General features: G+C 44.1%; 1 protein-coding gene across 1 annotated transcript; it reads right to left on the bottom strand.

The window, feature by feature from the left end:
• Positions 1 to 905: 905 nt before the first annotated feature.
• LOC116308097 (chymotrypsinogen B) lies at positions 906 to 21,826 on the bottom strand. Its single transcript, XM_089024660.1, has 6 exons — positions 21,677 to 21,826; positions 21,282 to 21,485; positions 2,811 to 3,017; positions 2,153 to 2,473; positions 1,468 to 1,614; positions 906 to 1,145 (listed from the first exon to the last, which is right to left on the bottom strand). Exons 1-6 carry the CDS (start codon positions 21,732 to 21,734, stop codon positions 1,048 to 1,050), a joined length of 1,035 nt encoding a protein of 344 aa, XP_088880786.1. The 5' UTR covers positions 21,735 to 21,826; the 3' UTR covers positions 906 to 1,047.
• Positions 21,827 to 22,722: the final 896 nt, after the last annotated feature.

The raw sequence follows: 22,722 nt of genomic DNA, 5'->3' as shown, positions 1-22,722 counted from the left end.
CCTTAACTTTAGGTTATGATAAAGTAAAATAATAAAAAAATGAATAAAAAGTACTTCTCTCTTGAAGTATTAAAATTATCATGAAAATATAGCTGCTTACATTTCAAATCATATCAAATTTATCATTAGGTTGCAGTGTCGACAGAAACGTCTTTAATATAAATTCAATTCCAAACAGTAGCAAAAAACGTTTTCAAGACTTATATAAATTTTTTATCTTGAATTTTTATCATGAGTCGTTAGAAAGTTCAGTGCCGTCAGTTCAGTTGTACTTTATGCATGTTGCTATGTTGTTGCTACATAAAGAAAACTCATGCATCTTTTTTTGAAGCAACCTCCTATGCAGAAATATTGCTGGGATCGTAACACAAGAATATCAGCTAACTGCACGTTATGTACTAGTTATTTAGTTTAATGTGCTCACATGTGGATCAGTCAGGAAAAAAATCGAAAATTGTCTTCCTAATGTATATGATATGTATGATTCTACATTTTCCTATATGGCCGAAAATACGGTTTCTTACGGCTTATGTGAAACCGAAGTTTGGCCTGAAGACATCTGCGAAGGAGGCTAAAGTTGAAGATGAGAGGGGAAGCAGGCTTAAAATGTTTTGGGGGGGGGGGGGGGGGGCGCACCCTTGGGTCAAAAAAAATTCACCGTTTGGTTCCTGAGTTATTATTTTTTAAATAATGTACATCTTTGATGGCATAAGAAGGGTTCTGATGTTGTCATAGTAACATCGTACGTCATTTGTTCATGTTCATTGTGATCTTTGGTCTATGGTTTTCGGCTCTGGTTTACTTGCTGTCATATTATAGCCATATAATTTGTTTTAGTTCATAATTGTGAGTGTATGTGAAGGCACAAAACACTTCCCAGCCTCTTTAAGTAAAGCAATTATACGTTTGTGAAATAATTGATGAACTTTATTTTTGCTTTTATCTTGGTTTTGAAAAAGATACTAAATTTTACAAAATCAGGACAGAGCAAACAGTAAAATTCTTGATAAAGATCTGGTTAAGGTGTCGGGCGTTTTGGTCTCTCTTCTAGCAAGCCTTACACGTTCGAGCACAGAATCGCTTCATGAATGGCGTGTGGCAAATATTTTGAAGTCCTTGGCAATTGCTTGCCTTGTCTTTGCAAGCTGTAAAAATATTAAAATAATAAATTAGAGGTCAATATTCCCAAATAATCAGATTGATCATGATAAAAAAATTATATTTGGCGATTTTAGAAATTCCGCTTTGAAGCAATTTTACAACCCGTCAACCTTTGTCAGCCTCGCTTTGACGTCATACTAAAATTGCTCATGCAACCAGCCTAGGAACAGTGGAGGGATATTCATAAAAGGCAGTTTAATTTTCGTACATCAAATTCTTATACTTTTATCATCAAAAACGAGCCTAAAGGCAAAGAACACAGCTTATCAAAATATATTAATTTAACCTATCTTTGCATGCACTTACTAGTAGGACTTTGTGTTGGCTCAGGGCCAGTGGTAGGACTTTGTGTTGGCTCAGGACGAGTGGAAGGTTGTACTGGTGGATTTGTAGACTGTGCGATAGATGTTGGTTTATTCGTTGTTAATGCTGGGAGCTTGGTAGGAGGATTGCCTGATTGCAGAGACGTGTAAAAAACCACATAATTAAAAAGCAAGCGTAATAGCGTAAACTGATAGATTACTCGAGTTTATGTCTAAGCCACAAGTTCTAAACCAGATTTCAGCCCACTAGCCCACTACAAAATCTGCACAGGGTATATCCATCAAACATTTCTACTCCCAGATAAAAGCAGGTCCAAGTTAAACCAAACCAATAAACCTGCCCGAACGTTAGTTTTGAGCCGTCCAGTTCTCCATTCGTCTAGATACTTTATTGCGGAAATCTGAGCAAGATTATGAAGGCTAAACTATAAAGGCGTTTAACTGTGTAAATCTTTATTTGCATCTACCTTGTATGTGATATATCTAGTTCACGATGTCCGAAATCTTGCGCAGGAATCTGAATATTTAATTTTTGTCTTGACGGTTCCATAGAGAAAGACTGAAGGGGAGTCATATATATAACATAGCTTTTATTAAGAAAATAAAATGTATATTATTGTGAAAATAATGATTATTATATTCGAGCATTGTATAATCATATTCCATACCTCCAATTCTATCAAATATCCACTTGATATAAGAGCTAACCCTTGTGTATACTGTATAGTGTGTAGGAAGACATCCACTGGCACTAAAACTGACTATACCATGCAAGAACCATCTACCGTTAACCTTACAGACCAGAGGACCACCGCTATCTCCCTGGCAGGCACTAGCTCCACTGGACTGTGCCTGTCCAGCACAAAGGTGAGTGTAGCGGTATATTCCTGTTTTATATTGCTTTTTACAATCTGCATGTGATGCAATTGGAGCCACAGCCTGCTGGAGGATGTCAGGAACTGCACCAGTTTCATGAAGACGGCCCCATCCTGAAATGAAATGGAAAATCGTTATCAAGTTTTATCTTTTTGTTACTTTCATTATATAAAAATTAAGCCGGTTGGGTTCGATGTAATCCTAATGAGCTCAAACGTTTAAAGGGAATTTTTGCGTCACTTCATTGAACCCAAACATGATCCAAAACAAAGCAAATTGAATTATATTGTCAAAACTACGTTTATCTAGCTTTCAGAAAAGCTATACTTTTATACAAAAACAATTGAAAATCAAGCAGCGCGTAATTTGGCTAGCCTAGGGCGTAAAGTTGTTTCGTAGGTATCTTGATGCCTCCCACATACATTGTTCTTACTCCAGAAATCATCTAACCTGAAACAAAACATTGATCACCAACTCGAGCCTCTTCTGTCGGTAAACAAGCCAGATTGACCTTTGAACTTAGCTTTACTGGATGTTCAAGTTGAAGAAGGGCAATGTCATCTTTGTAGTGGTACAGCAAGAACCCTGTGTGTTTAAATATTTTCTTTACTTTGACGACCTGTTGGACCGTCGTAGATCCTTTGCGATGATGTGCACCTAGAAAAATAGTTACTTTCAGTTTGTCAAGCAGCTGAGGTGTTACATTTAATAGAATAATAGAATAAATCATTTATATAGCGCCAAATTCCTAAAGTTCAATGGCGCTTTTAAATACAATGCATTATAAATGATAAAAGTGTATATATGACTTATATACATCTAATAAAAATAAAACAAACTAAGAGTTCAAACTAAAAGGTTTAAAATAAATATGTCTTTGTGTTCTTTTTAAAACATTCCAAATTAGTTTCATGTCGCAATGATTCAGGCAGATTATTCCATAACATAGGACCACATAACAACTTTAACAACTGCTTTACGTGACAAACCGCGAAGGTCTCCTTGGAGCGCCCTGGATAAGGGACAGACCATTAGATATTTGTTGTGGGGGGGGGGGGGGGGGAGGGGGGGGGGGGAGGTTGCTTAAATCCCCAAAAGAGTATCGAGCAACACTTAAACCTCAAAAAAAAAATCGTGCAACCTCTGCTGATAGAAGAAAAATATATAACTTTACGCAAAAAAATAACGTGCAAGGGTTGAGCCAAAAAGATAAATATCATGCAACCAAAACTCCTGCAACCCCCACCCCCCCCCCCTCCCCCCCATCAGTTATCTAATGGTCCATCCCTAAGGAAATGGAATTAAGTCGATGGCAAATGATACTTTAAGTGGAACCGATCAAATATATAGCATATCTAGCCTCACCCAACCTAATTCTACTTTTTTTAACTGCACTCACCCCATATAAGGGAATCCGAAATGAGGCTAGATTTCATATTCCAAAGTCTGTATACCACGGAAAGTCGTGTTAAATTGCTCATGATGACAGACTGCCACCGGGTAAGGATTAAATGCCCGGCAAAGTTCTAGCTTGTTACTAGAAAATATTACACCTGTTTTTGTTTTGTTTGTTTTAGCAGCAGGTAGGGGGACTCGCGATCGATGCCAAAGATATACGGGTTTAACTCGCGGATTTACGAAGACGGGTACAGCAGATTTACCGCAAACGGAGGTTAAAATATTCCTTAGATATACATGGCCACCATCAACGACATTCAAAACAAAACTGTGCGCAGGCTCGGAAATCAGGTGATGGATAACTCAGACGCTGACTTTGTCTTCGCTACATTTATGGAGGGAAAGACAGACAAAACTATGAATCACAAAATGGCTGAAAAGATAATCAACAGAATGCCGGCCGGTGACTACCGTTTGGAGTTGACATTCGTAAAGTACTTAGACGGTGAGTGGATAATAGAAAAGGGCCGTAATCCTATCAGAGCGTCTGGTAAGCAGAACCTGTTCGTTTTGAATAAGCACACACGACCGGGAGCACTTGAGGGAATAGACATGCTCTTCTACGAGGTCGCTTACCCGGTTACCGTGGTCATCTACGGTGCATACGAAATTAAGAAGCCGGACGTTAAGAAGCTTAAACCAATGCGACATCCTGGTAACTGCGTTGGGAAGCTGGTTAGGGAGTTTTTCGAGGATTCCTCTCGGGGTGGTAAGCTTACGCCAAAAAGAAGAGAAGCCATCAGGAAATGGGAGCATTCTACTCGTAAAACTGGAGGAACCATCGAAAACATCAAGAAGTTGGAAACCACGTTAGGAAGGCGAATCCATGTGAAAGATATCACCGACGGCTTTATTTACCCAGGAACGCATAAATACGAAGGCAAAGGTACTCCCATAGTCATTTACCAACACAACGCGCACGCGTGGAGGGAGTTGAGGTTCCCAAGAAAGAAGGAGACAAAGGTCTATAAGAATTCCCCATTGACAGAATTAGTTCATGAGAATTCTATTTGGTTAATGGATTCAGAAGGATGTCAATTCATGACGCAAGATGGTACTTTATACCGACCAGAAGTGGAACATCAACGCATTAAAAGCGCCTGCGAAACCCTTGGTGAGGACTTTTCAGACGAAGTGCTCAGCTCTCGCAGCTTGGACTTCTTAGCCGCGAAGAAAAGGAACGGCTGGAAACCTACCCCAAAAGAGTTCAAAGATATCTCCAAAGCTTGCGTAGAACACGGTCACGGCGGTCTTTGGAATATGGAGTACAACGAAGACGAGTACGTGTCGTTGGATATGAAACACTGTTACCCCGCCAGTTTCAAAGGCCTTGGGGATTGTAAGGAGTATTATGACCGTTACGGACATCCAGACTCCCAATTCTTTAGGGTGTCACTACCGGGTTACTACGACGCCCCAGCAACGGGGTTCATCAGACTGACCACCTGGGAGTTAGCAAAAGACTTACATCCCATAATTTACGCGTGGTATGGGAAGCACCTGCAGGAGAAAGAATGGATACCCATACCCCTACTGAAGTTCCTCGAAGAGCGCAAGCTTTTAAAATACACAGCGCATGAAGCCATACTCTGCCATAGCGCCTTTACACAATGGCTTCCAGAGCACAACCCCACAACGCGTGTGGTCATAGGTAAATTCACACAGGGCGCAAAAGAAGGCGAAAAACACATGCAGCGACGCTTAATAACAGACGCCGGTGAGCTAAGCTTCCTCATAAAACGTGCACATGACCAAGGAACAATGGTATCCGTAGAGAAATGGGACTACTTCATAGAAGGTCAAAAAGAACAGAAATGGAATACGCTGTGTTATTACCAAGACCATCGACCACAGTATTACCATCTGCGTGCCAGCATGCTAGCATATGCGCACATCAATCTCTTAGCAATGCTGCTACGGTTTGACAAAGAGGACATCCCACGCGTAGCCACGGATTCCTTGTATGTAAAGCCAGAAGTGTTAGAGAAGATGCAGGAGTTCTACACTGCCGATGAACTTGCAGAAAGTGGTCAATGGCGCGTCAAAGATGAGGAGATAAAAGCATGGAGAGGCCGTGTAGAATATCACGGAGAACATCTTTACGGTAGCGCGGAACCAACCGGGGAGCCTCTACCGTCGGTTGCGGACCCTATTTCCTACCAACGCTTCTCTTACCTCTATGGTACCGGCGGCAGCGGTAAAACTACGCGCGTGTTAGAACTCTTTCCTAAGATAAAGGTGCTAACGCCAACACATCGTTTGGAAAGAGAACTCTGCGAAATGGGCCACGACGCTCAAACGTACCACAGCTTCTTCCGTTGGAATGGCCAAAAGTGGGTACCAGAAGCCATCCACGACATACCTCCGGTGATACTTTGGGATGAGATTTGCACCGTTCCTTTAGAAATCCTCAAAGAATTCGTAGAATTCCTCCGTGGAAAGTGTCAAGTAATATTCGCCGGAGATCCCTGCCAGCCTCCTCCAATAGCCGGAGAGATGCCCCACGAATGGCTGAAAGATTTCGTAGACCATGCGGAGGAAATTAACACCGACTACCGCAGTAAGGATCAAATAAGAAACCTGAAAGCGGAATTGAGGGGCCTCAGTGACGCCGAGCAATGCAAAACACTGCGCAAACGCGTACGAGCGAAGAAATACGAGGACTTTCTATACGCCTGGCACCCTAAGGATCTGGTGCTAAGTAGTAAGCGCGCGGCACAGTCTCGCATACAGAAAGACTTACTCAATATACACCGAGAGCGCTTCCCTACGCATTTGGTGCCCGTTTCTTACAAACCCCACGACACCCGCATGCAAAAAAGAGACGTCTGGGTACTCGGTACCGACATCCAACTGCAGAACGCAGTAACGCACGATAAAGCCTGGGTACCCATAGAAAAGGTGGAAAAAATAACCTCCCACCCAGACTGGCGCTTGGGCTATTGCATGACAGTCCACAGCGCGCAAGGGCTTACCATAAAAGAAACCTTATGGATCATAGACCAGCGGCTGTGTTGGAGCAACCTTATCTACACCGCCGTAAGCCGTGTGGAGTATGCCAAACAGTTAAAAAGAGCCTGGGGACCGCAATTGCGTTACGACCGCACCCCAGAAGACGTAGCTAAGGAGAATATCGCCAAGAAACTCCTTCGCTACAAAAGACACGACGAAGAAAAGAGTACGGATCCCCGCTATGCGGGGGTCAAATTCGACCTATGCGTGGACGACGTCTATAAGAAAGGGGCAAGGTGTGCCAAGTGTAACATACCGCTACTATGGAGGTTTGATCCGAATGACGATCAGCAGTTCTCCGTGGATCGCATAAATAACAAACGCGGCCATTGCAGAGGCAACGTAAGGCTGACATGCCTAGAGTGCAATCGGGCGCGTGGTGCTGTGCTACTCTGAGTCTTTGGGGACTATGAGCAGCTCTTCCATGACAAATCCGCGACTTGGGCCATTTAGGTAATACAACACGGGTTGCCCTTCCTTGGTGACGGACTTCGAAATCTCATACGTTTCCAAAGACCAGTTAGGATCCGTGGCTCTCTTACTGCCACCTTCGAGTTCCCCCGGCTGATAGAGGTATCTGACCACTATGTTGCGGGGGAGCTTTTTTTCCTTCAGTCCGACCGCCCTTGAACTTCTGACGTAGGACTTGTGTTCCACGCGTTTCTTTTTTATGGCATCCCTGGGTTTTATTCCCGTAGCCCTGGCCGCCTCGTTGTTCAAGGCCGCGACGACCTGGGGGAGCCTCTGGGTCCATTCCCTGTTGCGTTTGGAGGGATCTTCCAGCTCTTTCCAATACTGGTATCCAAAGAGACGCTCGGCCAGGGTCTTATTGAATCTTTCAACGATGCTCTGACCCCTGTGGTACTCAGCTTCGGCTCTCCTAATCTTAGTGCTGTGGTCTTTCAGGGTCTTGGTAACCACGCTCATGAACTCTGTCCCCGCATCCACTTGCAGCAGCTTAGGCCATTTCAAAACGCGCTTATAAATCCTACCTAGGGCTTCTGCGACTTCCCCAGAATCCTTGCTGGTTATGGGTTCGGCGTCCTTGTATCTGCTTGCGATATCGACTACGGTCAAAGCGTACCTATAGGTCTTTCTTCTCACCTTGTCGTGCGGTAAGAAAAGCAAATCCGCCTGATGAACTTCATTGGGGGTATTTACGGTGAAGCTGGGCCTGGGAATGTACTTGGGCACGGGAAGATAAACCTGCCAGAGGGTTTGTTTTCTTAACCAATTCTTAGCCGTTTCTTCTGATACCCTGGCCGCGGTCGCAAGTTTCTTGATGGCCGACGCTCCTTTCCAATAGCCTTCAGGCCCATAGTAAATCCTTTTGAGTTTGTCCTCTACGCGGCCCATTATATGAATAGAATCGCGCTTCGCTTGATTCAAGCGAAGGATAAAACAAGATTGATCTTGCGTCCGTTGAAATCCACCGTCTTTCCGTCCACTTTGATGGTGATGTTTATGCTTTCTACCAAATTGGACAAATCATAGCTCAAAGAAATGGGAGTGTATTCTTCTGAGTCAAATGGATTACCTTTGGGTAGAAACTTGGACATAAGAGAAGACTTTTCTCCATTGTTGTAACTATGAACCAAGTCGCAATAGACTTCATAAGAGGATGCGACTTTCCATTTCACAGGTATGGCTGTGTCGGTAATTGTCTTGCCCGAGGCACATAATAAAGATCCCAATGGGTCAAGCTTTCCAAAAGTTACTGAATAGTTTGGCATATTATGTTTGAGGGTCATTTCGTGCGGCAATCCTGTGGTGAGCGTATAACCGTGTTTTGCTAATTCCTTAGCAAGGGTGATTGGTGTGTAATGTCCATCGGGCAGCAATACGCCTTGATAATTGCCGCCGCCTTTATGCTCAGTGATCAAGGCATTGACTAAATTATACCAAGAATTGTACAAAGAGCAACTAACCAGCCTAACCTTATGGGCTTTAATGGGGGGATTCAAATAAGTGGTAAAGTTATTTTTATCGCTTTCCAAAAAGACGATCATATATTACAGGGGACAAGTCCCCTTCTAGTGATCTGAGCGCAGCTCAGAGCAGATACGCCAAAGCTACGCCTCCTGCCAGCCCTGCGACTCCTACGAAGACCAGCTCGCTATCTTTTTGTTTCTTAGAAGGCTGGTAGTAATTCTTAAACTGAGGCTTTCTTAACCCCGTTGATGCCGCGGGGTGTGCTTGCGCATAAAGTTTGAAGGCGTAGTCTGTGTTTTCAAAGTTCTTATCCGCCTGCATTTTGTCTTGGTAGTTCTTGTCCAACCAATCCCTGTAAGCTTGTCTTTTTTCATTCCAAGCTGCCACGTCCCTTTGATATTTCTCCAGCGCTAAGTCGTGTCTCTTCCTTTCGGCGGCCAAATCTCCGCTGCGATCACCTCTAACTAATCTATCCAAATATTGACCGCCATAATTAGCTCCAGTGAATGCTAAGGCTGCAATAACTCCACCTGCGACCACGCTAGCCATTATATATTAGAAAATCACACCGTTGGCAGGTACTTTTCCTTCCGTAGGTAATCCTTTACCATGATAGCCCCGCCTACGGCAGCGGTCATCTTAGCAAAATTAGCGAAGCTCTTGCTTGGGTCTTCAGTAAAGTCTTCTTTGAGCACTTTCTTACCTACCCAACCAATACCCGCAACGATGGAAGTAATGATAGCTGCTTCTTCAACAGTTTTCAACAACGCGGTCGACATTATATTACAAAGCGAGAAGGAATTCTAGGTCGCCACGGGTGATAATTCTACTCCATTTCAGGGATCTTACTTCTCTTAGGGGGCTCCGTAGGCGTGTAATGCTCTGGCTCCAACTTTACTTTTGGCTTTGCTGCCCGCCATTGTAAGTAAAGGCTACCTGCTGCTATGATGACTCCTAACGCGCCGATGACGTACCCAGGATTAATAAAGGATTCCTCTTCTTTTTCCTCCACCTTTTCTTCTTTCTTTGCTTTGTTCTTCCTGTTCATCTCCGCGAGCTTCTTACCGGCAGCGACTCTGCCTGGAGATTTAACCTTGGTAATCTTTTGCTCCTCTTGGGGCTGCTCTACCTTCGACTCTGGTTCACTCATTTATATCTAAGGACTTGAAGGACTTGATAAGTACTTGACTAAGTACTTAAGGACGACTTGGAAATAACCTGGGCGCAACCTGACCAAGTACTTAAGGACGACTTGACTAAGTACTTGAGGATGACTTAAGTAAGTACTTAAGAAGTACTTGAGGCGACTTGATCAGGTACCTCAGCAAGTGCTGCCTGGAAGACCTTTTCGACTTCTCTGTCCTTCTTGAAGTCCTTCCAAGAGGCACCAAAGGTGCCCGCAAGTTCCTTCAAGTCGACGTGCTGAGCTACGTGAAGTGCCGCAGAGGCGACTGCCATTAACTTACCGCACTTCAAAGACAACCACCCGCAGGTTATCTTAAGTTCTTGGGCGATGACATAGTCCTCGCTTATATCCTTCCGCAGTTGCTCCACGTCGTCTATGGGCAGCGCAAGTCCGAGAAGCTTGGTGGCCAGCTTAATGGCTGAGTCTGCTACGGCGTCCGTGTTCTTACTTGCAAGGGCAGCCTCGTACCTCTTATGGAATTTCTTGACTTCCTCTTCCGACAACTTATTAACCTGCTCATGGGTAAGTTCCTTGCCTATCATTTCTTTGCACTTCCCAGATGACACAAGGATGTTGAGTTGTTCCTTAAGGTTACTTTCGTCTAACTGCGCGGGGACTTCATCTAAGAGCTGCTCAATGTCCATATACATTAGGAATCAAAGACTTTAAAGATCGCAGATCTTTATGGAATACGGAAACCTCAAAGAGAAGATCATTTTGGAATGTTGGTGCGTCTTTAAATGCCGCATGTATTCGTGTAACTGTTCCTTGCTTATCTCACCGCCGTAGTCAGAGAGAATGGTTTCCAGATCACTACGGCTCGGAGTATAAAATACGACCAGTGAGCCTATGTTTTCCCTAAAAGGCGTAGAGACGCTGGTAAGCTGCTGCGAGAGCAACCAAACGCTAATATTGTCGTGTCTGCCGCTAAAGGCAAGCTTCACCAACTCCGAAGTGCGTCTTTTTACGTCGTCCCCGCAGGCGATGTCATCCAATATAAGGAGTGTCTGTGTATTCTTGGGGAATTGTTTGTGCCAAAACTTCAAATGGCTGGATAACTCATTAGGGTCCAAAATATCCACAAAGAAGTCGTCATCTTTCACTCCTATGCCTTCCCAGGTGCGGTTATTCACGTAGGTGGGGCATAATAACACTATGTAGTCGAAGCGGTATCTAAAGGGTCCTAATAGCTGCTCCACTACAAATTGGGTCTTTCCGCAGCCGGTGGGTCCTACTATCAGAGCATTGCAGGGAATATGGTTCGGATCCATTATATATACGATGGACCCAGTGGACGCAGTAAGAAGGATTGCCGGCGACGCAAAAGATAAAAGAGACACCATAGAAATGCAAAGGGAAGAGATCGATCGGTTAAAAGAGCGCGTGCAGGAATTGTACGATGAAATGTGCGGTCTGAAGCGCGCAGAACGGTTTGGTGCGCTTTTGACGATGGCCGGTTGGGCAAAAGAAAGCGTGCAGGACTTTATTAAGTATCCCTTATAAGGGTTAATAAATTCTTATTATATAATGAAGTGTAAGGATTGCGACAGGGAGTTCAGTAGCAAACAGGCTTTGCAATATCACCAAAAAAAGAAGGTATGTTTTAAAGAGGTGGATAACGTCACCACCTGTGGCACTTGCAGCCGGCAGTTTAGCAGCAAACAGGCGCTGCGATATCACGTGGAAGGAAGGGTGTGTTTGAAGTCTAAGGAAAGACGCTGTGCTGATTGCAATCGGCTATTTAGCACGCCCAAAATGTTGCAATACCACCAAGAAAATAGGGTGTGTTTAAAGGATGTGTGTGCGCGCTGTGGGGAGCCCTTAACCGACGCATGGCATCAACATAGATGTCGTGGTAATTATGATTTGGACGTCGTATGCGAGGAGCATGGTGATATCGCTGCGAGATGTTGCCCAGCGGAAACCATAAGGAAGTTAACTCTTCGTAAGAAAGAAATAGACCAACGCTTTACGGAGTTCGACCGCGCCGAAGGTACGCGCTGGGAGAACGCAGAGTATTGGAGTGCGCCCTGTGACGCGTGTGGCGGCTTAAGGAAAGGAGATGATCATATCTGGCAGTGCTTGTGCCCGCAGCATTGTCCCCGCGGTTTTAAGGAGTACTTGGATCGTTTTGATGATTGGCATGCTCAAAACATGGAGGTAAGGAAAGCCCGTAAGTAAAGTAGGGTTTGCGCAAAGAGTCTCAAAACACACTCTTATATTTATTAATATTCTTTGATTGTTTATTAAGAATAAAAGAAGAAACATTAATAAATATAAGGACCCTTTTTGGAGAAGGTATGCAGAACTCAATAAGAAAAGAAGAAACATTAATAAATATAAGGACCCTTTTTAAAGGTATATGCTAGCCTACGCAGCCGCCTTTCTGGGAGGCATTCTAATCGCCCTTTCAATATATGGACTGTATTACTTGCGAACTACCTGCCGACTGCATTACGCCCCCAAAACCGCGTAAAACATACACCTGCCTTCATTGCAACAGGGTATTCTCCGAAGGATCCTTTGTGGGGCATTGGTGCTCCGCGGATCCTAAAGCGCAGCGGGCGCTTAACTACAAAGAGGAGATGGAGTGACTCTTCTTTCAATGTCAAACTTCCATCGGCCATTTACCTTACCATAGCTGCGTAAGTGGGTGAATTACTCGCCCTGAATTACGTACCGCACGCAATCCGGCGCCCAAAGGGAATATTCCTTGCCTTCTAAGTCTTTGAGGACTAACCGTAAACGGTCGATGTCTTCGAAAACGACGTAATTTTTTATTTCGTATGCTTTACCGTGGACAAGATCACGCCAGTGAGTCAAGCTGAGCTTCATTATACCTATGGAATATCTTTAGGTGCGTTTTCAAAGTGGCGTAGGACTTAAACCGCTTTACACAGCCCTTACAGGGCATACGAATGCCATCCGCGTAATCCATCAGGGCACGGCAGATGATGTCGTAATCGTTGCTAACCATCGTTAGGTAACCATTTACGTCAAGCTGTGAGATTTTCTTAGATTGCTTCGCGGATAAGACGCCGTTTCCTTTTGGGGTTTTCAACTCAATACACAACCCGCGGTATTTCTTATGCGCATTTAGGATTAAAAGGTCGGGTTGACCGGCTTGGTAGCCTTTTCGCCAGCAGGTTATTCGCTTGCTGTCTGAATCTTGAAGTTCGCCAAGACCCGGCGCTATGATGAAATCGGGGTAAAACCTACGTGTGTAGTCGACGACCTTCGCGTGTAGGTCGGCTTCATTTTCGATCTTGAATACTAACTTGTTTGGGCCGCCAAACCGCCTTTCTATTGCATATTTACCCGTTTTCCTTAGCGCGGGTAGGACTTCCTCAAAGACCCAATCACGAAACTCCATAGCTTTGGGTAGTTTGGAGCTAAATATCAGTTCGTACAAACCAGGTTCGGATATAAACACGGCATTTGGTTGCGTAGTAAAGGAGCGGTGATTCGCAGCCCCTTGTAGATCAACCCATTTTTTCTGGTATTTCTCAGATACGTGTGCTCTAATTGCATCTCTAGGGCGCTCATAGCCCAACGCCAAAGCCACCTCCTTTGCTTTGAAGTACAAAGTTTCGCCTTGCACTATGCATTGCAGTTTGGTGTCGTTGTTTTCAAATACGCGAAGCATTATATACCAACGATATTTTTTTATCAAAAGGATGAGCGAGTGGATCAATAGGCAACGCTCTTTAGCTGATTCATTTCTACGCTCAGTTGCGCGTCAGACACGACGAAGACGTAGCAGTTTATCCTATCACCGTCGCCGGCATCGGTGTTCTTGGTGCGTTTGATCTCCAATGTTATGCCATCCTGCGTATTTACTAAACGTAAACCCTGACCATGTAGGTCTTCGTCGTTAATGGTGCGCATGTCAATCCATAACGCGTACTTATCCTTAAAGAATTCCTCGGGGCTAATTTGGTCACCAAACTTACGCATTGCCTCCCTGTACACGTCTGCGGGCTTTATTCCCTGCGAGTAGACCTTGTTTGGGACTCCGTTTATGTTGACCCCTACGTTAGTAATGTTAGGGTTGTGGAAGGCCTCGGAGTTGCGCTTACCAGCCTCATAGGGTTTGGCAAACACCAGCATCAACCCCGTAAGACTTCTTCGGGGGAGGTTAATGCTTTGGTTGATAACCTCATCCGTCTTATCCAAGAAGCTAAACGTCTTATACATTACTACGTGGTCGTAAAGGAATGCCTTCCCGGAGCTGTATTCCATGCCAGCGCTACGGGCCAGCTCTTCGCTGTACACCGTTTCGTACTGTAGCTCTAAGTTGGTAATAGAGTATGGGGTTGTTGTGGTAAGTGCAGTGCTTAGCCCACCAATGATGTTATTAGCATCTGCTAAAGTTACTTCAAACTGCAGTTCGGCAAGCTGTCTTGGGTAATACACACCGTGATTCGTAATCACTTCAAAGTCCAGTGGTATGACATACTTGCTACCATAGGCGGTCTTTATTCGCTTTGCGTCTGCCACTGCGGTTTCTCCGCTGCCGTCAGTAGGTTGCGTTTTCGTAGGTGTGCGGACCTTACGTAGAATGACACTACCAATTCCTTGTTCTATCCTTTGCGCGCGGTCAAAGGCTGTCAACCATAAGTCTTTGTACGTGGTATACAGATCGTACCTATTTAAGTCCAGCAAGGATTCCCCGGCGAACTTTACGCGCATCTTAGAAACAATGTTGCGACCCACGTTGTTAACAATAATTCTTTCATCCGCAGTGCTGGGCTGCACCGCTAGGTCAAACCTCAAAGCCAAGGTGCCAGGAACTAAGACTAGGTTATCTGTTAGGCGGGGTACGCCTACGTACAAGGTTTCCCCTGGCTTTGCGCTGCTGGGGGTAAAGGTGACCCGATGAAAGGTGCGTTCTGCCTTTAGTCCGCCAACCTGCTTAGGTAATACGTTGGGATTTAACTTTGAGCTTATCATATATAATGGAAGTAGAAGGAACAGACCCCGACTTCGATCCCACCACTGAGGAAGGTCAGGCTGACATTAACGACGGTGATGAAGAACCGCTGCTTCCCACCCAACAAGTCGACGATTCCCTAAGGGATAGGATTGCAAAGGCCCTAAGACATCCCAAAGCACGCAAGTACACGTTTCCGCGTGAGCACATAGAGCTTCAAAACATGGGCGAGCCGGAAGCAGCCGCGCGGGAAACCGTAGAGTGGGCAAAGCAGGAGCTAGAGCTGCGCTACGACAACTTTGATGCTAACGACGTAAAGCTCACGGAAAAGGGAAACAAAGTCCTCATAAGCGTCCAAGACTTAAGATTTCCCGACAAAGACCGCTGGACAAAACCGCAAAACCTCTTTGATGAGGAGGGCAACGTTAGGGGTGACGTCTTGAGATTAAGAGGCTTTCAGCGTGCTACTAGAAGCCTGTTAGAAAGGCTGCACAACTTAACCGAAAGGACCAACGCGGAAAAACGTGCCGCGGATCTGCAAAGGGAGTTAAGAGAAAAATATGTAGAATATGCAAAGCAAGGTCAGCTACTTGCCGATGCTGAAAAGAAGTCCGCCCATCAAGATGAAAGAATAAAAGAAATAGGAAATCAGGTGGATCAGGCCCTGCGCGAATTAGACAAAGCACGGGAGGACTTAGGAGAAGCCCAAAGCTCTGGCGCCTCAGTGGAAGCACTGCGGGAAACGTTGGAAGAAAGGGAGGAGGAATACATGAAGCAAAACCAGCGGCTTGCCGACGCGCATAGGAGGGAGGTCGAATTTAAAAATCAAGAAATAGCTGAGTTGGTAGACCAAAGAACCCAAATTCGACGTGAAAGAAATCAAACTCAAAGGGCTCTTAACCTCGCCCTGCAGGAGTTGGATCTAATTAAAGACGATACCGATAACCTACAAACTACCATAGCTGGCTCTTTGGTGGAAAGGCGGCGGTTAATGGCTGAAATCAATACTAAGGAGGAACAAATCCGGCAAAGAGATCAGGCCATCGAAGACCTGGAGGGCCAAATAGAGCGGCAGCAAGAAGTAATCGAGGACCAAACTCGTACCGAGGAAGAAAGGGAAGCAGCTCAAAAGGAAGTAGATACGCTTGAAATACGCCTTGCGGAATTACAGGCGCAAAAGGAAAAACTGGAAAAGGAGCTGGGGCTTACCACCAAGGAAAAGGTAAAAAGAGCTCTGGTGAAGTATGGTATTCCGCTGGCATTTGCGGTCGCCATTTCAAGCGTAGTAGGAGTTATCCTATCCACGCTTAAGGCTACGGGCGCGGGCGTAAAGAAATTAGGCAGTGGGCTGACGGACTTGGGAAAAAAGATGGCAGCCGGTCTTCCTGGGCTGCTGGGTTCGGTTGTTTCCTTGGCACTTAGGGCCGGCGGAGAACTGTTAAAGTTTGTGGGGAATAACATTTGGATCTTGGTAGTAGCTATTGGGGTGGTTCTCCTGAAGAAGATGAAGGGTTAATCTTATCCTTGTATATTATGTCAGGCTTATCGTCGTCAGGCGCCCGAGGCGTCCTCAACTGGGGATAAGTAAAGATAGTATTCGCGCCGCCTTGATAATTTGGTATCAAGGGTATGGCTGTCATAGTGCTAATGGGCTTATGATTCCAAATAGCATCAGTCGGGGGATTCTTCGACGGGGCGGCATTTATTTGAACGCGACCCAGCTTACCGGCATTGACGCCCGACGTAACCCCATCACTGGGGCGAATCTGTAACTTCGCATATTGACAATTAGCTATCATGTGAAAAGTTACGGGCGTTAAATCTTCTACGCTTGTTCTTTCGGCTTCGAATGAGAAATGAACTGGAGCCCTATTGTTATCTTTTTTTCTATAGGGTAGTAATGGTCGGTTACTCTCATCAACGATCCTAAACCCAACATTACAATGCCACCCCGTTGAAATACTAATAGTACACATGATTAATCCCAGACCTCCAACCTTTACCCACAATTCGGTGTCAAACCATTCATCATTTACGTAGTCCTTCTCCTCCAAGTAATGAAGGAACCAATCTTCCTTTACATGTGGGTTATTCATATATTTAAAGGCTAACCACCGTAAGAGTGCTAATGCTCTTGTGATTATAAACGTAATCTCTTTGATCCTCTATGCTATTTACCGTAACCTTTCCCGTATCGTCTACTCTTATCTGCAGCTTTACCTTCCCGTGGCAATCGGCAACCATGTGAAAAGTCCAAACGGAGTGATTTTCAAGGCTATTCGCTGGCGGCTCTACGGAGAAATGCGCAGGCTCCCTGTTGTTTGTCTTCGCGCGCATAGGCTGCAGTACGCCGTTGTCATCGCAGAAACGAAATCCTACGTTGGCATGGCTGCTCGTGCCAATGCAAATACTACAAAGGATTAATTTCTTCCCTGAATAATTCAAATTCACGGACATGCCCGTGACATCAACCCAAGCCGCCTGGGTGTATTTTTTCTCGCCTGTGTAAGTCGTATAGACACAATCCACTCCAGCTACGTAGGGGTTGTTCATCGCCATATATAAAAACTCAGACCAACACCCGCGACTGCTAGGCCGGCTTTTAATAAGTTGTGGTCATATTCCTCTTCTTTTTTAGGCGCTCGGTGTACTTCTTTTGTTAGCTGCACTTTCTTAGGTGGTTGCGTATGGTGCACTTTTTTAGGCTGTTCAACAAAGTGCCTTCTAAGAGTGTCAGAGTTCACGTCATTCACCCCAAACTTCATATCCTTAGTAGCTCGTTGAAGTTTGTTGTTGTATCCTACTACAGAACCAGTATTTATAGATAAATTACTAGGCATTAACCAACAACCCGGGGCTACTGCATAGTCCAACCTCGCCTTAGAATTTTGTATGGCTAGTTGGTAACGCTGTACGCCCTTGCTAATGTCGCCCTCCAAGATTGAACTTTCGAATAGAATCAAAGCTTCGGCTCGCGTTTCTTCTGCGGCGCCCGTATTTCCAATTATACTTGATCGGGTATTTACCTGAGCTCCAAGGATAGAATACACGTAAGCTTCTATGCTGCGGTTCAAACGGGCAAGGCCGGCTCTAGTTAGTCCTTTACCTTCTGGGGGTATGAAATTAAAGTATTGCTTCGTTTGCTCGTCGTTGGTAATTTTGATAATCAGTGGATTAGCTCCACCATACTTACCACCCTCGTCTTTGAACAGAGGTCCGTCTCTGACTTCCTTAGTGGTCTTGGCATTTGGTTCAAAGAAGGTGCTACTGTCGTGAGTTTCTTTGTGATACCCAGTGTCCCACTGCAACCGCAGCGTATGCACTTCCTTATCGCTTAGCTCGTGCCCACCAATCCCCCAATAAGCCCAAACGTGTCCTAGCCCATTGTTAGCGCCCGTAGTGCATCGGAAATCCTTCCCTACAACACCAAACTCCTTACAAAGTCTATCATAAGCCGGCACGCTGTATTTGTTATCTCTTGGATAAAACGCGGCATCTCCCGGCAGCGCAATAACACCCATCTCATGCAGTATTCTTCGGACGGTAAAGTGGAAGTGAAACATAAATATCGAATTCTTCATCAACTTCGCACTTACACCGCAGCCGCTGGTGGCACACCAAACCGCAAAGTTTAGTTGCTGCGGCCAATAACGCATGTTAGGACCGCTTAACCATTCATGAGATTCCTTAGCGGTGGTATGAACAATGGGCACGTTTTTGAAGATATCTCGCACCTTTAACGGAAAGGAATGGTTGTTAGAGACCCGCATGTTCAACGTTAAGTCCAGGCTTGGGTGTTTATCAAATGAAACTGCGGGTATCGGATAAGTACCGGTACCCAGCAATAATTCCTTTGACCAACCTTGCACGGGTTTAGGCTTATGCGGTAAGATCTTAGGATGCTTCAGTTGATCGTCTATTTGATTAACCAGCGTAGGCTTCAAATCCTCGTTGCTGTACATCCTGGAGCCGTTGAAGTAAATCCCATCAGGCCTCCTTTCGAACTTACTAGGGTCTGCATGCGGAAACATCTTCCTGAAGGCCCTCCAGTTCCAGTAATCCCGGTTGTCGTGATGTGGCTGCTCCTGTATATCATTCCCAAAAGCGTCGTACATTAGTATATATAATGGATGTTATACCATCAGCACCTAAGTTGTACCCAGATGTTCCCTATATTACACCTAACGAACTAAACGCCGAAAACTTCAGGCTTAATAAAGCGAACTTAATCCTGGCTTACTTGGAAGGGCAGGCAAAACACTACGAAAAAGTCCGAAAAAAGTACGTCAGAGCCCGGAGTACGCTACATAAGATTGCGATAACTTCAGGATCCATATCTGTTGTGTTAACGGGCTCCGGCGTTGCTACTTCGCTTACTGGACCGGGAATAATCGTTGGAGTTCCTTTGGCCGGCGTTGGGGCAGCTTGTGGTATTATTTCTGCTGTTGCTACGGGCATTATGAAACAGTTGTCAAGCAAAATATCCAAGCATGACACGACAATAGCTCTGTCAAGGGCTAAAGTAAATACAATTACCGATCTTGTCTCAAAGGCTTTGCGTGACAGAAAGATAGACGACGTAGAATTCTCGCTTATTCTGGCCGAAGAAGACAAATACGAGAAATTAAAGTCGGACATAAGGAATAAAAAAACAGTCGTAAAAGATCTTTCCGAGGAATCTCGCAAAAAGATCTACCAGGAGGCAAAAGAAGAGCTTCAAAGAAAGCTTGCTCAGTAAATATCGTGACAGGATTCTATTTACATATCGAACGTCAGTCTAGAAATTACGCGTAATATGTTATTGTCGCCTCGGAATCCATCCTAACAGGGGGTGGTTGGGGTCAATTTTGTAAAATATTTCGTAGATTAGGTCAGGATAATAAGGAATATCCTTATTCAGCCGACAAAACATCCACTCGGCTTTTGTCATATCAGAAACCTCAGGAATAGACTTACCGGTAATTTCAGACAAAAGGTAGGGGATAGCTTTGTAATATTTCCCTAGTTTTAATTTTTTCAGCGTTTTCCGTAGACTTTGCGGGGTTGGCTCTTCTAAATGGTCTATGATTTTCTTCCTTACTTCGTTGTTTAAATATATCGGATGTAAACCTTGGATATGACTCATCCAGTCCCTGAAGTATTTTATTCTCTTATATGGCGTTTTCTTACGACCTCCATTGGCGTAATACTGCTCTCTGGTAGCATTTGGTACGGCATTACGAATATTCTTACCACATTCGTAACACTGCGCTGACGTGTCGTCTTCTATTTGCATTTTCTTACCACAACACCAAAAGGGTTCTGGCTTAGGTACGATAACTTTAGGTCTTAGACAAATTATGCAAAAGTCGTTAACGAACTTCTTACATTCGTGCATCGTATATTTATAAGATATTTTAACCTCCGTTTGCGGTAAATCTGCTGTACCCGTCTTCGTAAATCCGCGAGTTAAACCCGTATATCTTTGGCATCGATCGCGAGTCCCCCTACCTGCTGCTGTTTTTGTTTTTTTCCCCAAGTGGCATGATATTTACCATATTCAACGAGGGGTGTTAGCTACTTTTATTACACAATTAGGGTCGATATCAGGGAAGTGATACGATATCACTTCACGGTAAACTGTAAACTGTTAATTTTGTCATTTTATCGACCCTCGCTCGCAGACTCGTCGTTCGTTCGCGACATGATATGGAAAATCGCGAATAAAACGATATCACGCTCATAATATGTGATAAATCCTGGCTCCTTTAGTTGGACAGTTCCATAGAAACAGAATTTATAGAGGTACATATATATAGAGAGAGAAAAAATACCGAGGGTTAGAACCAAGTGGAGTAAAAGCGTTTGCCAGTAAAATGTTACCAGGCAGCATTTCAAATCAGGAAAATCACTCGATTTCTGCAATTGACATTGTTTATTTATGTTAATTCTGAATATCAGCAGAAATGAATTTAGTATTCATTCTACCTATATTGCCAACTGAATTGATATCTGGATATAATGGGGTTTGAATACACCGAGAGAAATTCAAGAAAACAACCGATTCCAATGTACTATGACCCCGAGACATCTGCAGAAATGAGGCGTGGTATAGACTTCGGACTTGACGGCAATTTAGACTTTCTGCCCTTGGGTGTACGAATTACGCAAGAAAATGTTATAGCCGAAGCATCAGGGTAGATACTAGCCGGCCCCATACTATATCTACAGCTAATCCGTTTACACGCCCGCTACGTTTATACGCCCTCCCTCTCTCCCTCCCTCTTTCCCTTCCCTCCCTCCCCTCCCTCCCCTCCCCCCCCCCCCCCCCCCCCCCCCATTCCCCAACCCCTTCTCCCCAGTCCCCAGGGCAGGAGATTTCATATCGTTAACATTACTCAGTGCTTTAGCAACAACTTACCCACTACAACAGTGTATCGTTTGGGATCAGGCGCCATGATGATGCAATGGGTAGCTGTGATTACCCAATCAGGTCTGATCAGCGTTCCACCACAGGTAAAGCCCCCATTTTCCTGAAGTAAAACTTGCCAGGGCCAAGAATGAGGAACAGCATCATGGCCCTGAACAATTCGCGCGTCAGCAGGACGAAGTCCACAAGAAAGCCCTAATGGAAAAGCCGTCATATTTTAGTAAAAATAGTGATATTTTAAGTATCGTTAAGGAAAAAATAAGCTAGAACATTGATGCTGATCGTGAAGTCTTGCTTACAGCATATTAATTCAAATGGCAAAACGTATTTGTCTATGCAACGTTATCATAAAGTGTATAATATTACAATTGTTTGTTAGTTTTTACCTTGAGAAGCCAAAGGCAGGCAGCATAAAACAGCAATAAACACAGAAACAAGTCTCATATTTCCTCCTTGTTCCCTTTTAGAGAAGATATGTTTCGATGATATGTTAGTAAACCCCTACATGACTCTTTATCGTGGATTTTCTATTAAAAGTCAAATAAAGTTTGATACTTTACATAAAGCTGTGTCGATAGAGCAATCCTGTGCTTATACAGATGCGTAGACATGAATGTGTTTGGCCTACAAGCAACCTAAATGTAAAGTATAAACAAAATGGTACGGAGTCTGAATAAATACCAAAAATGTTTGTTTTGTATGAAAACAACACTGAATTCTGCCTGGGATACAAAGAAATCACGTGCATGTTTGAAACCCGCTTAAGGTGGCTCCATTTAGCTTTTTGTACGCGCGCATGCAAAGTTGTGCACGTGCATGCGCAGAACCCAACTTGAAGATTTTTGGATGACGTCACGAAAATATCGTTCGCATGCGTTATCTTTTTACTGAAATAACTCAAAATCTAGAGGATGAAATATCTTCAAAGTTCTATATTCTTTTTATCATATAAAAGTTTAAAAAGTTTCAAAATATTTCAAAGCATTATTATTATTATTATTATTATTATATTATTAATATTATTATTATCATCATCATTATCATTATTATTACTATTACTATTATTTTTATTTTCATCAATAATGATCACCTCGGTTTCCATTGTTTTGGAGGGACGTTTAATCACTAACATCCTTTCCCTCCCCTCCCCTTCCCTCCCCTCCCCTTCACTAAATAATACAACTTTATTTCGCTTTTTACAACTTTATTTCGCTTTATTTATAAATTTGACTGATTCTTTCACGGGCAAAGTAAAATCACTCTAATACATATATATGTATCACCAAATGTAGATGACATTAGCTTTGTTCATTTTCAGTACATAGATCATCAATCATTAAATATCGTATCTTGAGGCTTAAAATGCATAATGCGCAATTTATTTTTTTTCTTTCTTGAACACAATTTACTTAGGACTACAAAAAAGGACCTA

The sequence above is a fragment of the Actinia tenebrosa genome, unplaced genomic scaffold (assembly GCF_029948245.1).
Source record: "Actinia tenebrosa isolate PJP-AT-01 unplaced genomic scaffold, QUT_ActTen_1.0 PGA_scaffold9__36_contigs__length_13948895, whole genome shotgun sequence".
NCBI classification, from domain to species: Eukaryota; Metazoa; Cnidaria; class Anthozoa; order Actiniaria; family Actiniidae; genus Actinia; species Actinia tenebrosa.
Note: the sequence above shows the minus strand (reverse complement) of the source record. Positions and strands in the feature narration are given on the sequence as shown.

Coding starts and splice junctions, on each gene's coding strand:
- LOC116308097 (XM_089024660.1), bottom strand. CDS start 21,734: ATGAGACTTGTTTCTGTGTTTATTGCTGTTTTATGCTGCCTGCCTTTG. Junction 2,474..2,810: donor TGATCAATGTTTTGTTTCAG/GTTAGATGATTT, acceptor ATTTCATTTCAG/GATGGGGCCGTCTTCATGAA. Junction 1,615..2,152: donor GATATTTGATAGAATTGGAG/GTATGGAATATG, acceptor CTCTGCAATCAG/GCAATCCTCCTACCAAGCTC.